General features: G+C 52.7%; 1 protein-coding gene across 1 annotated transcript; it reads right to left on the bottom strand.

The window, feature by feature from the left end:
- Positions 1–1,174: 1,174 nt before the first annotated feature.
- LOC104331567 (extracellular tyrosine-protein kinase PKDCC) lies at positions 1,175–11,044 on the bottom strand. The gene is made up of 7 exons (XM_075426054.1): positions 10,523–11,044; positions 10,252–10,374; positions 7,915–8,186; positions 6,711–6,790; positions 5,507–5,611; positions 3,795–3,971; positions 1,175–1,978 (listed from the first exon to the last, which is right to left on the bottom strand). The coding sequence occupies exons 1-7, from the start codon at positions 11,042–11,044 to the stop codon at positions 1,875–1,877; spliced, it is 1,383 nt and encodes a 460-aa protein (XP_075282169.1). The 3' UTR covers positions 1,175–1,874.
- Between the last annotated feature and the right edge of the window lie 6,806 nt (positions 11,045–17,850).

Below are 17,850 nucleotides of genomic sequence, written 5' to 3'. Positions count from 1 at the left end.
CTTGTTGTGCTAACTAGGAATTCTCATTAACTGATATCACTATCAGAGTCCTCGAGCCTCGGCATAAGCAGCAGGGGTTACAGTGCATGAGAAAGCCCCCATGCGACGGCCTTGCTATGGGTTAATAGAGGCATAACAAGCTGAAAGGTGACATCCTGCATGAGGAAACGCAGGACCAGATCATGAAAAACACAGCACAACACCACGCAAGAGCTCAGGCATCTTTAGTCGGGGCTACCCCAGCTGCTACAGGGGCCCACATGGAAATAGCCACGCTGTCATAGGCTGCAAGGAGTCAACGGCAATGTCCCGAGAGCCAACATTTCCACCCAGCGGCGCGGGCTAAGTGGAAAATTCAACATGGCATCACACAGAGGCTGCAGCAAGGCTCTCCTGCACAAGGCCAGGGACCTTCCTGGACAAGAGAAAATGGCCTCAAGTTGCGTCAGGGGAGGTTTAGATTGGATATTAGGAAAAATGTCTTTACTGAAAGAGTGGTCAGGCATTGGAACAGGCTGCCCAGAGAAGTGGTGGAGTTACCATCCCTGGAGGTGTTCAAAAAACGTGTGGATGTTGCACTCCAGGACATGGTTTAGCAGGCATGGTGGTGTTGCGTTGACGGTTGGACTTGATGATCGTAGAGGTCTTTTCCAGCCTTAATGATTCTGTGATTCCCTTGCGGGGGACAAGATCAGCGGTGACTTGGGCTTTCCCCGACTGTGCTACAGAAGGACAGGTGTCATTTGGTCACTGCTCCCAGGCACTCCTGGGAGTGGCACATTACGTTGCCATCTCTTACAGGCTGAAATTACGCTAACCCCCACCTATTTTTCAGAGGCCACATCTACAATTTTAGCAGAGGGAAGATGCAGGAGGCTTTTGGGACCAGACTGTTCTTCTACATCTGTGAGCCTGGAAGCACAACCACAGAGCGTCCTCCAAGACCTAAGTGTCCAAGGGGCCTGGGCATATTAATACACTGCCTAGAGCACTCACGGGTTGCCCTCAGGAGTGGGTAAAAATGCCAGGTGAGCTGAAGTTAGGAAACACTTGCAATTGTTCATTTGCTTGCAGCAAAGACTTAGACAAAAACTTTTCACAGCATGCTTAGAATAAACATAGTCATTCTTTATCATACAGAGTGATACCTTTTACATAAATAATTTTAATGTCTCACTCTTTCACGGAAAGTAACAGAGAAAAACCTTCAAGGTTGATACATGGGAGCTGGCATTACAGATCACATAGGGTCAAACCGAAACCCTGCATCCAAACATCCAGACATGTGGTTCCAGAGTTGACCTATACACCGCCTGCCTCCCCTGCCCTGGAAGGAACTGAATCAGGACCCTCCTTGGAAGACCACCCCCACCATCAACCTCTGGTTACAGATCTCAACCCTGCAACCTTGGCCCGATCGCTGAAATCCAGTCCTTTACATTTGCAGTGGTATGAAATCCTGGTCGGCAGCTGCAGAACGAGCCGTTGCCTTCTCCAAGGTGCATTATTCATAGGTTTTTGGAGGTGACTGAACTAACTAAGCCTACACAGCCAGATCCCTTGCAGCTATTTCTATTTCTTGGCTGACAAGCTGGTTACCGAAGCAGCAAGGCTAGGTATTGCACAGTCTAGTGACAGTTGACTACAACTGGTAGCATTTATGCGAAATAGCAGTGTGGGAACAGATAAAGAAGCTAGCGGGGCTGCACTGAGAAATCGGAGATTTGATCAAGCAGACAGCAGCATTTGACTCTATCGAGCTGGCAAGGAGATCCCATCCCAAAGCAAAATAAAATATGTCATTCTTTTCAGCAGATGAAATTCTCCCCAGTGGTTTGTTCCTCCCAGGATCACATTATGTGATCTCATTGTCTTTAAAGTCTTTCCCCTGAGGAAGCCGATCGTTTAATATAGACTACAGCATTAGCATCCGGTATTAAATCAGCCAGGCTACTCTGAAATGAGGCGAGTGGGCGTCCTGGAAAGGAAATAAAAATGCAAGTTTAAGAAAGTAGATAGGTTCACCTTGACCCATGCTATTTACTGCAAAAGACGCAGGAGCGCACCGCTTGCTCAGCGGAGGGTGGCTCCACCCTGCCATAGATGTGTTTTACGCTCCCAGGAAACTCCAGATGCTCGCCGAGTGTGCACAAGGAAGGCACAGTCGGGCCCCAGAGGCTTTTGCATCCCGCTTTCCTGTACCAAGCTGCCCTAGGAGGGACTAGCATGTTCCCACAGCCCTCATTAATCCAGCTGGCAAAGTCACACTCTCGGCATTTCAGCCACACACTTTTGGCATCTCTGACTGCAAAGATCGAGCTGGAAAAATGTGAGGAAGAAAAATGTCAGGAAGGGAAATGTTAACAGACCGCAGGCATGGTGCGGAATGGCGAGGATCAGCGTCTGAGCCAGGCACTGCAGAAAGTGTCTTCTGTCCCGCGTGCTGCTGCTTCTGCATCCCCACCGCTGACTGAAGCGGGGCTCCTTCCAGCCAGGCACCGAACACAGCAACCAACAGCTGCCCCGCGAGGAAGCCAGATGTGAGGCGTTAGGCACAACTCACACAATCCATTGCCGGTGTGAAGCTGGCTCGAAGAGAGCTATGTTGCGTCAGTGTAAGCACTCTTATGTCACTAGTGTGCCACATGCCAATTCCACACGAACCCACAGACGAGCTGCGTTTTTCGTAGTTTGGGGATTGCTTTTTATGTCTCATCTGAGCCAACAAGATGCGATTCTTCAGCACCATCGTGAGTGAAAACACTCTTTTACCTCATTTACTGTTTCACTTTATAAGTAACAATTTAGCCCACAGTTGAATGTCAGCTAAATGAGGTAATTCATAATCATACTGAAAACACGCTAGCCATAAGAGGCTATAATCAGAGCTAATTACAGGGACATTTTGGAAATCCATTGGTTTGGGGCTTTAGTTTTGATAAAGGGGATAACAACTTGTAAGCTATGATTCTTTTAATTATAACAATAGTAACCGCCTTCTTTTACATAGCTTCTTTCATCTCTGAAAACCCCACAGCTTTTTTCAAACTGTACACACCACAGGAATTGTTTAGTCTGACACCAAAGTGAAGCCATCTCTGCATGAAAGTAACCGTTTAACAGTATCTAGCAGTCCTGTGCAAAATCTGTAAAGGAAAGAATCTGCAGAAGGAATCATAGAATCATAGAATGATTTGGGTTGCAAGTGACCTTAAAGATCATCCGGTTCCAACCCCCCTGCCATGAGCAGGGACATCTTCCACTAGACCAGGTTGCTCAGAGCTCCATCCAACCTGGCCTTGAACACTTCCAGGGAGGGGGCATCCGCAGCTTCTCTGGGCAACCTGTTCCAGTGTTTCACCACCCTCATGGTAAAGAATTTCTTCCTAATATCTAATCTAAATCTGCCCTCTTTTAGTTTACAGCCATTCCCCCTTGTCCTATCACTACATACCCTTGTGAAAAGCCCCTCTCCATCCTTCCTGTAGGTCCCCTTCAGGTACTGGAAGGCTGCTATAAGGTCACCCCAGAGCCTTCTCTTCTCCAGGCTGAACAACCCCAACTCTCTTAGCTTTAGGAGAATATAAATTCTCTCATGTGTCCTAACAAATACCCAGGGGATCCTTGGATGCCCACCACGGCAGCCATCTGATCTTGAGAATAAGAGAAGTGGCTTTTATACGCGCCTGTGGACTCCAGGCACTACAGAGGAGGGCAGCAGCACCCTACCCACTCGCGACCGAGGAAGCAAGGGCACCACGCAGCAGCGTCCTGTCACATCTGCCCAAGCTCACCTGTCCACGTCCTCCGCTGGGTGAGGATAAAACTTTGACACTGTGATTGGGAGCTGCAAATCGCGGCGGCTTCCTCGGCGCTGTGGACGGAGAGCAGGCATCCCAGGTGGCTGTAGGAGGGCCAGCACTTGTAGTCTTCTCCTTCCACCGCTCGGAAGCCCTTTAGGGAGATGTAGTCTGGGAACAGAAAGAGGGTATTTAAGGGCACTCTTTAACTGCACTTTCAGAGACTTGTTACAATATACACTTAGCATTTTGTGCTTCAGAGAAACTCTTAAATGAAATGTGATAGTGATAGATTGAACGGACCTGCTTAGATGGAGTGGGTGGAGCTGCAAAATTAAAAGAAACTCAAATTCTGACTTTTAGTTTTGCTATGAAGCACAGGACAGCAATTTCTCCACAGATATAAGAGAAGGTGCAGAGCTCTTAGGTTCCTATGGAGACTGGGTGCAGGGTGAAGGGACAGGGAGCAATCATCCGGGGTGGATGAGAGGGGGAGGCTGCTGTGCAGACCTGCCTTTCTAGCAGGGCTCCGGAGAAGCCAAAGTCACAACAGCCTCTGCCACGCCTCGGGCCCAACAGCAGGACCAGCTCACCACAGATACAGCACCGAGCTACACGGGGCACATGCTGATCCACCCATCGTGGTGCCACCCGCGGGTGCAGCAGATTTAGGAACCCCAGTGGGGGAAAGGGAGGCCACACAGAGCTCCAGTGGGATACAAAACACCTAACAAGCCTGAGCAGGCAGCGTTCAGGCTATTGTTTACTGACTGCTAAGAGTCTCTCCTCACCTTCCCACACCACTCGGACGGTGGTAATTTTGACACCTTGCTACTGGGCCAGTTGCAAAGCCAACGGGTAGGTGTCAGTGCAAAATACTAATAATTCCTGTTACAGCTGCTGGTCTTTCAGTGCAAATGACTGAATACCCTTGTTCACAACTGTGCAAATTCCAGTTCTTCCAGACTTAAAGAGATTTCCTTCTGCAAGCCACCATCACCACCCCACCATCTCAAGCAAACGCTCAGGAAAATGTAAGCCTCAGTAACCACTGGACTTTTCAAGCTTCCTTTTGATTAGCCTCATCTCTACCACTGAACAGGTCCTCTTCAGAGGAATGCACCCCACAGAGGCTCACTCATCCATCCACAAGTCCATCCTATTGGGTTGTCTTCAGAAATTCAGAAGGCACCAAGGCTCTAGCTACTCTGCCACACTCATCTCAGTGTTGTGACCTCCCCACTGTACGTTCCCATAATAACCTGGGCTCAGCAGTCAGAAGCCACCAAGTGAAATGGAAAGTTTCAACATCAGTCCAGAAAACTGCCCTATTGGCCCGTACGATAAGATGACCCCGAAGAGGAACATGGGACACTCAGTTTGCTACTCTACAGTTGCTTAAGCTATCCCAAATACATTCACTTGAAACACTGATGCACATTATGAGAAGAGTATGTAGAAGCACTGCAAACATATGTCCATATGTAGGCCAGATTGTCTGCACTGCATTTACTTTGCAAGACAACGCAATCATGCATAGCTCCCATGAAGAAACAACAAAAGGCTGCTTAAAAAAAAAATACTTGTGGTGCTCTTCCTAATGACTAAACACTGCTTGAATGTATAGGAGATCAACATTTGACCAGTTTACCAAGTTGCTCGCTCCCTCAGTAGTTATGTTACCTAAAGCATTCAAAATCATGTACCTTTTAAATGAAGAGGTCTTTTCTGCAGATAGAGTCCAGACTTGTACAGATGTAAAACCTTTTCAAAAGCTTTCAGGGTTTCATTTATTCCGTATCGTAAATCACCTACATTTAAAGAAAGAGATTACAAAGATGAGCAATTCACAGAATCACAGAATCACAAAATGGTGGGAGTTGGAAGGGACCTCTGTGGGTCATCTAGTCCAACTCCCCTGTCGAAGCAGGGTCACCTACAGCAGGCTGCACAGGACCTTGTCCAGGCGGGTCTTGAATATCTCCAGAGAAGGAGACTCCATAACCTCTCTGGGCACCCTGTTCCAGGGCTCCGTCACCCTCAGAGGGAAGAAGTTCTTCCTCATGTTCAGCTGCAACTTCCTATGCTTCAGTTTGTGCCCGTTGCCCCTTGTCCTGTCACAGGGCACTACTGAACAGAGTCTGGCCCCATCCTCTCGACACCCACCCTTAAGATATTTATAAGCATTTATAAGATCCCCTCTCAGCCTTCTCTTCTTCAGGCTAAACAAGCCCAGCTCCTTCAGCCTTTCCTTGTAGGAGAGATGCTCCAGTCCCCTCATCATCTTTGTAGCCCTCCGCTGGACTCTCTTCAGTAGCTCTTCATCTTTCTTGAACTGGGAAGCCCAGAACTGGACACAGTACTCCAGATGGGGCCTCACTAGGGTAGAGTAGAGGGGGAGGAGAACCTCCCTCGACCTGCTGGCCACACTCTTCTTAATGCACCCCAGAACACCATTGGCCTCCTTGGCAACAAGGGCACACTGCTGGCTCCTGGTCAACTTGTCATCCATCAGGACACCCAGGGCTCTCTCCGCAGAGCTGCTTCCCAGCAGGTCAGTCCCGAGCCTGTACTGGTACATGGGGTTATCCATCCCCAGGTGCAGGACCCTGCCCTTGCCCTTGTTGAGCTTCATCATTCAGCCAGTTCTCAATCCACCTCACTGTCCACTCATCTAGCCCACACTTCCTGAGCTTCCCTATGAGGATGTTATTGGAGACACCATCAAAAGCCTTTCTGAAGTCATGCTGAACATCCACTGCTCTCCCCTCATCTACCCAGCCCGTCACGCCATCATAGAAGGCCATCAGAATGATCAAGCGTGATTTCCCCTTGGTGAATCCGTGTTTCATTCCATGAAACAGCATTTAGAGAATTCTAATGAAGAACTTTATAAATATTAGCTGGTACCTGTTGCATTCAGAATATCGCTCAAAAAGGGCCGCAAAGCTGACGGTGCGGAGTGTGGCAAAAGATACGTGAAAAAATACCTGTAAAAAAATCCCACAGACTGATTAGAATACAGTGGCTTAATTTCCCTAGTGATTAAGCTGTCTACATTTTTCCCGTGACTTATTTATCCATATGCAACTAGTAAGTTTGCTTTGGTTATTACGTTACATTTCAGCACTCTATTGGCATCTCACAGATGATGAGAGCTAGGCTGAAAAGTTGGTCCTTGCAGCACAGCATGCTGCCATGCGCCACCTGAAACCTACCTTGCAAAGGCTGACGCAACAGAGCTTTCCCCCCTTCCCCAGGTCAATTTTTGTGCACTACGTAATGAATTTCCAATCAGAAAAAGACCTATATAGAAGAAGACTCATGAAAGACCTTTCCCTTGCCCTGGAAAGGCTTGGCATTTTTATTACCCCTGGAAAGGCTGGACACTCATTCCCTGAACCTTCTATAAAACTCCTGTTCTACAAGAGATAAGTGCGTTACAGCAAGGCTCTAATAATCTATACAGGAATTTTCCCTTTAACACCAAGTCCTGCAAATACAACGTCCCTTACACTAAGTCCTTCCGCATAAATATCCAGCTTCCCCTGGTACTTGACCTGCCAAGCACCAACGGTGCGTGGAAGTCCTTGCGCTTTCAGCTGGCGGCCTACACGAAATGCTGCAGCAGTCTCGCCCCGCTGCCCATTACCTGTTTCATTGCTCTTCCACAGGTGCCCATAGCCTCCGCAGGGAGACTCAGAGTTCAAGGGAAGAGTTGGCCAGGCCATTCCCAACACTGGGGGCTCAGAGCTGGTGGCCTTTGGCAGGTAGCCCGCGCTGCCACTGCTTTCAGCAAACACAGCCCGTGGATGTCAAATGCCAGGGCTTGTTTGGCAAACACTAAATTCCCAGGTGCAACCTTTGGGGCAAGTTTCTAGAGGGTGTTGGGGTAAGGCAGCAGCAGAAGAAAGATGCCTGCATTCCCACCAGACAACAACTACACTATTTTCCTGCCTTATAAGGAAAATAAACCAACTTCAAATCGATCCGTAACCACCCTTTGACAGAGGACAGGGGGAATCACTGCATGGAAGAAACACGAGATGCTAGAGGGTACTGCCGTATGTGAGCTCAGTGACCCCAGATTTTCCCCCCATCCCACTGGACGTACCGATAAGCATTAAAAAGATTCTTTTTTTCATTTATCCCTTCACATTTCCCAACTGCGGAGCATTTGAGAGGAAAGCTTTTTGTGGGGAAGTCGAGTGTGCAGTCATTATCTTCCTTGCATGACAGTTCCTCAGTGCTGGCATCATCCATGTCTGTCACTTTTAGGTTTCCATCCACCATAACAAACTGCCTCGGCTGGAAATCCAAGAGGACTATTGAACCCAGAGGGGAATGTGCCAAGTAAAACAGCAGTTTCACAAGACTCAGGCAAATCTGAGAAAGAGAAGATGAATATGCATGGGAAAAACAGATGAAAAACAGCTATTAAATTGGAAGTAGAACAAAGGGGAGGGCATTCAATGAAATTAAAGGTAAAAAAAAAAGCATATAGTACTTAAAAGGTAATTATATGTATGCTACAAAATTTATTATCAACATTGCCACAGGATTTGACTGGTAAGTAGTTCAGCAACATTTTTGAAAAATGTTCGTATACAAAAAGAGACATTTGCAGTTAGAGGAACTAGAGGAGAAAGCTGTGAGGAAAACAATAGCAGCCTTCATGTTTCAGGAGCTATATTGACTTGCTAGCTGAAATCAGAAGGGTTTTTTTCCCACTCTGGCATAGAATTAATACATCCCCCTCCCTTCCCCCATGCTTCTCCATACATACGGCGGCTCCATGTACTAATCTCCAGTCATTAATACCAGACTCAAGCCTTGCTGCATCACTCAGCAGTATGAATTTGGGCACACAATCGTGCTTCTGAAGAATCAGCCAAAGCATGCAATGTATTTATTGCCAGCTTTTTCGTGTTTATGTCAACTTTCTGGTGGCAGGGAAAGGTCAGACAATACCTGATCCAGCACAGAGCTCTGCAAACTATTTTTTAACAAACTAGAGCTAGGAGAGCACATTTATACTGCGCCAGCACTTTGTTCAAGTAGCTTTTTGCAGCAGTTTTCATGCAGCATCGGGAGCCCTGGCATCAGATGACCTATGCTGTCAGGCAGGTGTGCCAGGCAGCCCCCCCCGCGCCACCCTTCGCTGTCTCCAATGGCCATTTCTGCAGGCGTGAGGGTTTGCTCACTCGGAACAGCTCGCAGGATCGCTGGTATCTGATGGGGCTCAGCAGAGGGGAGGGAATCTCACCCGTCCAGGCGCCCGTGTTAGGAAACAGGACTAGATAGTGCCAGTGTAAGTTCTGAATTTGTGTCTTCATCAGTCAAAAGATTATGAAAATCTTCATGCCACCACACCAGACCTCACCACCAGCTAATCCAGCATCGTGGGTTTCCAGCTCTACAGAGACTTTGGCACATTTGAGAAAATGAGTGCTGGGAAAGCTATGTGGAAGCCGGTATGAAGTAGTTTGTAAGCAAAAGTGGAACCCCACAGGCCAAGAGAAATGACTCTGGAAGCTCTGAGGCTGTTTTAACTTTGTTAGTGAAGCAATCATAAGAACCCCAGCTTCGCATCCCACAGCTCAGTGAGCACAGCTGCCACTCTCCCTCTCTGGCTCGGGTGGCAAGGCTCCTTCTCAACATTGCGGACTGCATGCAGGCAGGGATTTCATGTTGGGACTTTCGCTCTGTTTCTGTTTTGCCCAAAGCATTTCTTACTGACATTAACGTACCTATGCTTCTGCTTGATCCTCTCTTTCCTCCTGAGAACCAAACAAGGAGTAGTGAACCCCCAACTGAGACCTTAAGGCAAGCTGTAATACAAGCTACAACCAAAATACGTGCCATGTCCTAAGTCATTTACTTTCGTGGGGAGCTCAGGAGTCCCTATGCGGGATGCTTGGGCGACAAGGCGGATCTCACTAACGGGGATGCGATCCCTGCACGTACAGCCGGAGGAAAGCAACTTAGTCGTGTTTGTACTACAGCGATACCTCAGGGGCGAAGATGAGAAACACCACACACACGCGTGGCGAGCGACGGGCTGCTCAGCTCGCCGCTGGGATCGGCAGGGCACAGAGAGCAACCGACCGGCAGCGCGGCGAGGCGGCTCGCCCGAGCGGGAGCAGCTCCTCAGCAGTGGGACGATGCAGAGGGAAAACCAGAACCGTGCTGTAACGCCGGGAATTAAACACCACCCCAGCCCTGAGCTAGATTTTGTGGCCAGGTGTAGCTCTCAACACCACTTTAGAGAGCAGGGATGCCACAGCCAGCGCCAGGCTAGGGCTGTTTTAATGGGATTTGAAAGCGAACCGGTCTAAGGACAGTTTGTGGGAGCAAACAGTGTCAGCAGGACAAGCTCGTTTGCCCCGAAGCGCTCTTCGAGTTCACCCCGATCGCGGTCTAAAGGCGACCGACGAAGCTGTTTCCTTACTTTAAATCTCTCCTCCCAGGGGGTCTGCAGCAGCTGAATCATCTCCAGAGGGGATCCCAGCTCCAGCATGGCCGTGACGCCCGTTTCGGGATCGCCGCTGTCACCGGAGCACTGCCCGCGCAGCTGCGGGGAGCGAAGCAGGGATGGTCAGCGCGGTGCGGGGCCGGGACGCCCGGGGACAGCCAGGGGCAACGCGGGCGACCGAGCTGCGCACCGAGCCCCCCCCCTCAGCCCCCGAAAACTCCCGGCCCCGCCGGGCCCCGCTGCGTACCTGGACGATGCCGGGGTGCTGCAGGCGCCGCAGCAGCGTCACCTCCTTCAGCAGCTTGTAGGCGGCCAGGCGGCGGCAGCCGGCCGGCGCCCCGTAGCGCTGCACGCACTGCCGCACCTCCCGGCCCGCCCCGTGCACCGACTTCAGCGCCACGGCCCCGCCGCCCGCCAGCGCCGCCCGCGCCACCACCTTGGTGAAGCCCCAGCCCAGCACGCTGACGTCCGTCGCCAGGCTCAGGTCGCCGCAGCCCAGCCCGCCCGCCGCCGCCTCCTCCCCGCCGCCGCCCGCCGCCGCCGCCGCCAGGCGCCGCAGGTCGCGCCGCCGCTGCCGCAGCTCCTCCCGCAAGCCCGGCGGCAGCGGGAGCGGCGGCGGCGGCGGGGAGCCCGGCCGGCCCTCCCCGCCACCGGCCGGCAGCGCCCGCAGCGCCAGCAGCGCCAGGGCCGGCAGCGCCAGTAGTGCCGCCAAGCTCAGCCGGGCGCCCCGCCGCGCCCCCCCCGCCGCCGCCGCCGCCGCCGCCGCCATGGGGAGCGGGTCCGGCCGCTCTGCCGCCCGCGCTCCGCCGCGCCGGGGAAGGCAGGCGGGCGCCGCCGAGGGGGCGGGGCAGGCGGGCGGGCTCCGCGCCGCCGGGCGCTTCCACCCCCCCGCCCGGCCCGGCCCGGCTCTGCGCGGAGGCGTTGGCCCGGGAGCGGGAATCGGCGCTGCCGGGAGCGAGCGGCGCATCCCCGCCGCCGCCCCCGCACCCTGCCACCGGGGGCCGGCGGTAGCGGGACGCGCTGAACCTCGCCCGCGCCGCTGCCGTGACCGCGGGGCGCGGCCGAAGGTGCGGAACGGGTTAAAATCAGTGAAAGCTGCGGTGCCGCGCTCCGGCGCCTGCGGAGGTCTCGGGTCGGGTTTCTAAGCCGCGCAGCCACGGGCAGTGCCCGTCACCGGACGGATAAACCCGGTGAGGCTGGAACAGCCGCGCGCTGCCCGGAGCAGCAGGGAGTTGGCGTTTTTTCCAGAAAAAAACCCCACCAAACCCCTCCTCTGCCAAAACCAGGGAGGCTGTGGAGCCTCCTTCCCTGGAGATATTCAAGACCTGCCTGGACAAGGTCCTGTGCAGCCTGCTGTAGGTGACCCTGCTTCGGCAGGAGGGTTGGACTAGATGACCCACAGAGGTCCCTTCCAACCCCTGCCATTCCGTGATTCTGTGAAAACCCGGCTTTGTCACTGGTTCGTCAGGGAATCGATGGGCCTGGTGACATGCAGCAGCTCAGGGCTGCCCGCCGAGCCGCAGGCGTGCCCGCGAAGGCGAGGACATGGGGTGGGCACGTGCCTCGGCTCCGTCACCCGCTCCATGCACGTGTACTGCTCGTGGCAGGGCCGGACACGGTGTGCCTGCTCCCGGCTCAGGTGACGCGCGGCTGACTCTCCTCACCCGGCAGCCTGAAGCCCCAGCCTGGGGGGTTGGCTCGCTGCTCCACTCCCCGTTACACTGCTGGGCTGGGAGATGGAATGGCGTCCTGCCTCCCGGCCCGGTTTGCTCCGGTTTCTGCTGTGGGTTCTTCGGTGGCATCGTTACCCCGAGAGACAGTCCCTGGACAGGGAGCGGGGCGATGCACAGCCCAGCGCGGTGACCTCCCGCTGACAGCTCGCCCGGGTTCGGCCGGTGCTCGGCGCGCTGTGTGGCGGATGAGCGGTCGGGTCGCTGAGATGATCACTCAGAGGTTTCGCAAGAAAAGATTTTACTGAGAATTTAGAAAACGTGATCTTACAGAGTCCGCTGGCAAGGTTCACTCTGTTACTTACGGAGTCAATGGAATACAAAATCGAATTGGGGGGTGAGTGGAAAACGGTTTATACAGAGTAGAAGCGAAGTGCCAGGGGCCGGGAGCCCTCCCGCTGAGTCGCCGGGTTGGGGCTGGAGCCCCTCGCTCCCCGGACTCCTTCTCGGAGAGGGGCCTGGCTGCGGCGGGATGCAGAGCCGGGCTCAGGCCGCCGCGGGCTGTGCCTGAGGAACGTGTCTCGCAGCAGCCCAGGGCGCGCTCGCGGTTTGAGGACAGTCACGGTGGTGTGGGAAATGGACATTCCATTCGATTTCGCTACGGCTTTAGTTTTATTTTGTTACACAGCTTTGCGGCCATGTCGGAGTTTGTTTCCGCGCGTCAAGAGGAAGTTGGCAGCTGTTAGTCGCTGGCTAACTGCACATTTACTGAGTGATTAGAAAGAATTTGCTGTTACAATCACAGTGACAGAAGACTGTTTTGAATCGATTCACGCACACACAAAATCATAAAAATTCCCCTCGAGTTCAGCGAAATCACAGAATCACAGAATGGTCGGGGTTGGAAGGGACCTCTGTGGGTCACCTAGCCCAACCCTCCTGCCGAAGCAGGGTCACCTACAGTAGGCTGTAGAGGACCTTGTCCAGGCGGGTCTTGAATATCTCCAGAGAAGGAGACTCCACAACCTCCCTGGGCAGCCTGTTCCAGTGCTCCGTCACCCTCAGAGGGAAGAAGTTCTTCCTCATGAAGAAATACCCACTCCAAACCAAACGCTTTCTCAGTGGGCGAAGGATGAGTCTCGAGGAGCCTCAGCCCAGAGCTGTCTGCTCAGCCCGGGCAGCTCGCGTGTTGCTCTGAGCAGCGTCCCGCTCAGGGGGAGTCCCTGGGCGCAGCTGGCCGCGGAGCGGAGGAGCTCCGAGGGCCTTCCTTGGCGCCACTGTGTGCAGGGTTTCATGACTGACTTCAGGCACCAGTAACCTTCCGTCCTGGTCCCAGCCCCGTGGCGCAGGCAGCAGCTCTGCAGCTCCAGCGCTGCCCAGACTGTCCGGCCCCGACACTCACCGGGCGGGTACGGCTCCAGGCGCCAGGGGTTCCAGCTGCGGTCAGGGAGCGCCCGAGGGGCCCGGCTCGCTGCTCTCGTACAGGGACACGGAGCGTGCCCGGTCGTCGCCATTCACCGCCCGCCCGCCAGCTGTTCCTGCAGCGCAGGCAAGAACACGGCATCGGCTGGTTCTGGGGTCGCCAGGTTTGGGGGGGCTGCACCACCACACCCTGCTCCTCTGCCAGCCGGGCTGGGAGCTGCCCGCCAGCCGCTGCCGCGGCCCCGAGGGACCCGGCTCTGCTCAGAGCCTCCCGTTTCTGCCTGCGCCAGGAGGAGACCACCGGGACATGGTGGGTGAGGACACAGGGCTTGTCCTGGCTGTGAGCGAGCGTCATGACCACTCGGTCCTGCAGTTCTGTGGGTTCCCTGGGACACCTCTGCTCCTCCTCACCTCGCTCCGTGCACAGCCGTGCCATTGCCTCTCCCAGCTCGCTCGTAACACAGAGCACGCGCGGCTCGGGTCGCTTTCTGAAGCCACCCCTGCGAAAGAACCTGTGCAAAACCTCCCTGAGAAATCCCACCTCAGCATCACAGCCTGGGGGCTGGAGATCTTCAGAGGTTATAGCAGAGCAGCTAGCATGACTGGCAATCCTCAAGGCTGTTTTAATACAAATAATGAGTATTAAGCAATCAATTATAGACAGCTTCCTTCCCAAAAGCCTGCAGAAACTTTCCTCTCTGCTTCTTGTCGGTCCAACGTCACCGAAGCAGTGGGTGAGATAGGGTCCGAGCGGCAGCACCGCAGCAGAGTACAGCTGCTCTGTAAAACAGCAGGAAAAACAAACTCTGAATTCACCAGAATGTTTCCAGATCACGGAGTTGGGGAGGGAAGTCAGAACCCGCGATCCGCTGATACGTAAAATAAAGTAGAAAATCTGAGGCCGTCTGTGCTTATCCGTGCACGTGTAGGTTACGGGCTGATCCCAGAACAGCTGGTTTGGTAGCTGAATTTCCTTTGTTGCTTTTTAACCTTAATAGCTCTTTAATTACTGTCCTTATTTTCAAATCAAGTATGCATCTGCGTCATATTAATGAATATTCATTGTCACTGGAGAGCTATTAAATGCATTTTTACCTGTGTTTCCAAGGGAATAGATGGCAGCTGAGTGTAGTATTATCTAATTTCAGCCTATCCTGAGCACCATAATAATATCAAGACCTATTAGAGAAGACTCACAGATACATAAAAATAATAATGATTGATTATTTATTGGCTTTCTAGTAGCACGTCAGGATTCCTGCCAAGATCATGGCTCTGCTGTGCAAGGCTTCTTGCAGACAATGGCACAAGAGGTGGCTTCGCCTGATGGAGCCAACACCTGGGATGGGAAACACAGCAAAGTGCTGCAGTGAGGGTGTAGCAGAGGAGTACGTGGTCGTCTGAGGGTCCTTGAGTTCCCTGGAGGGTCTGTGCAAACAAAGGAGGGGAGAGGAGGTGATGAGGGAAGAGATGGAAGGTGAGGGTGAGCGGGACAAGGATCAGCCCTTACTTACCAGAAGAGCTGAAAAGACCCCACAGAACTGGAGTCTTCCCCCGTGCTTGGCACCAGTATCCCCTGCTGGGATCCGCAGGGTGGATCCAGCATGATCTCTTACGGGATGCTGCTGGTGCCTTAGGCACTGGAGATCCTCCAGCATCTGTTTGTAGCTTACAGTGCTGTGATCTTCCGAGGAAAGGGGCGGGGGGGGTGGGGAGTGGAACGAGGTTAAATTAAATAAAGTCCATCTGAAAAGAAGGAAGCAGGTCTTTAATATTTTTACAATGGTCTGTACTGGAGGACAAACTTCTCCTGCACCAGTCCAGCGGGGACACTGGCACGGGGTAAAGAGTCCGAGACCCTCAGCTGGACCTCAGTGTGGGGGCATTATAGATAGGAAGCAAATCCCATAGATAGACCAAAGAGGAGAAGGACAGCTGGAGCACGAGACAGCAGTGTGGCGGTGTTTCCAGAGCAAAAGACAGGAGAAAGCAGCGTTGCTGAGAGAAGGAGGACATGGAGCTGGAGGGGAAGGAGGGGAGGCAGAAATTCTGTATTGACACTAAATGCCCTGCTAGCAGGGTGAGCCTCCCAGCACAGAGTAGCTCTAAAGATGGACAGTCTTCAGACTAGTACACACTGGAGAAGTGAAAGTGCCAGGTACTTTCCGAGGTCACTGGCACTTGACCTTCCCTGTAGCCACATTGTTAGAGCAGCCACTGGCCACTAGCACTCCCCTGACAACTCCTCTGGGAGTCAAGACGTGCCAGAGACCATTCCTGATAGACAGCTTGCACATGGCCATGTATTCTGAAGGATACGAGAGCTTGATGGACATGGCTCTTCTGTGCTCGTCCACCTCAGTGCCAGGGAAAGGTCCGAGGCATATTTCCTTTATTAATGTAGATGTCACCTACGAGTTTTGAAGAGCGAGGGGGAAATAGTACCAGTCCTTGAGAAGAGGTGGAGGTCCTGCTCCTGAGCACTGTCTCACTCCCAGTAGCTCTGGGGACTTTGGCTGAACCAGAAGGAGGAGCAGAATATGGTTTGTTCCGAGGGTACAAAACCATTGGAGAAGTTCAGGGCAGAGCTCATGTGTTGCAGGCCCTGGGAGGGAGCAAAGAAGTGCTGAATGTAGAGAGAGCAAACTCCCGTCAGGGAGGAGTCTAGCTGCTCACCGCAGTGGAAGGCAGATAGCTTTGACCATGTCCACCCCAGAGCCTGCTGAGACAGTGGAGCAGGACAAGACCAGGAGATGCTTCAGGGCTTGAAGGGGAGGTAGCCGAGTCAGTAGCTCCCAATTCGTTGAACACTCATCACTACCGATTCAGAGACAGATGAACAACACTCGCTACCTCGCATGGACCTGTGCATGGGCACACGTGGTCATGGCGGGCAGGGCAGGGCTTGCCACCAAACATTGCACATGGAGACCTTATGCAAGAAAGGAAGGCATTTTAGAAAGTTTTCTGAGCTGGCTAGATTTGGCCTATGTCATTTTATTTTCCATCTTCTGAGCCTCCCTGACTCGCAGTACCTGCAGTTAAGGGGCTGTGAGTCTACAGCAAGCAACTGAGCTCACAGGGAGTAAATTAGAGTAAAGAGTCCCACTTCAGCTTCAGTGTCACCTGAGTGCAGCCTCCAAACCTTACCACAAGACAGACAAACAGTGATTAATTGCAAATAATGTCATAAAGTTCCCTGCAGAGCAGACCAAAGCACTGGCATGGGCAGTAAGGTGGAGAACCTTAAGATGATCCTCCTGAGATACTGGCAGGATTGCAGTGTCCCACTGTGGGCAGTTCCCTAACCCTGCTGGTCCCTCTGTTGTCCCTGATACCACTGAAGGAGCAAGGAAGAGCATACCCACTGCCTCAGTAAGGAAATGTTAATCCTCCTCTGCAAGTGCTGCTTTTGTCCCTGAGTCCAGGAGAACACAAGATATTGCAAAACTGAGAGGAGGTGCAACAGCCCTGCCTGACCCATCCCACACAACTCCACTCCACCCCACCCCATCCCATGCTTCTCTTGTAAGTCAGCAGAAGGAAGTTTCTGCCTGACTTGATTGCCTTTGCTGGCATGTGAGCGCTGTGTGGAGGAGATGGGCTGGGTACATGCTGTGGACACCTGCTTTGTGATTGTCTTGTCCCAATAGCAGATGTTGCTTAGAGCCAGGGAAGGTCTCCTGTTGCAGTTCACATCGTATAATCACTCCAAGTGCAAATGCGTGTATGGGTAACCTGCACGCTTGCACTCGACCCACCACATCCTAGGAGCACCAGGTCTTCCAAACATACGGTAATTAACTGTGCTGCACACACCTAGCACAGTGCTCGAAAGCTGCTGTGCTGAAGAAAGCAACTAGGAGCTGGCCACGGCTGGATAGGTGAGCCTGAAAGCAAATGCAATATCCCAGTTCCTGTTCAGCATACCTGGCTCTAGCAAAAAAGGACAGTATCTTATGTTTTCTTATGTACATCCGTTCCTCCAGAGGCTATAGATGGAGCAGAAGGCTGTCCACTGTTCAGAAAATACCAGGCTGTGCTATAATTTCAATTAGTGTGATAGAATCCCATGCTTCTGAGCTTCTCCTGGCAGGAATGCAAGGGCTAGGATGAGATTCCTCTCTTGAAAAATTGTGGTGATTTTCCCACTTCTATCCTGGCACTAATGCTAGCTGGGCTTCTCTCTGGACATGTAGATGAGTCTATACATGAGGTGTAGGTGCAAAACTGGGAGTCTCCTGTGCTCCAGAATAGCTAGGGAGAGAAAGCATCAGCTTCTCCCATGCCAGCAGTGAAGGGGTTTGCCTTCTTCTGGAAGACAGAAGCTCCTCTGGATGCACGTCCCTTAACTGGATCCCTCCTGTCCCAAGAGGTCTAGGCAGCAGCATTTTCCCTGTTTCTCATCTGTGAGGTTGATCTAAAAAGGGTAAGACCAAGCTGTTGGGTTAGCAGGAAAAACCTGGGGAGAAATCCTGGGGGC

Source organism: Opisthocomus hoazin, chromosome 7, assembly GCF_030867145.1.
Source record: "Opisthocomus hoazin isolate bOpiHoa1 chromosome 7, bOpiHoa1.hap1, whole genome shotgun sequence".
Classification (NCBI taxonomy): Eukaryota; Metazoa; Chordata; class Aves; order Opisthocomiformes; family Opisthocomidae; genus Opisthocomus; species Opisthocomus hoazin.
This window is presented reverse-complemented; position numbering and strand designations above follow the sequence as displayed.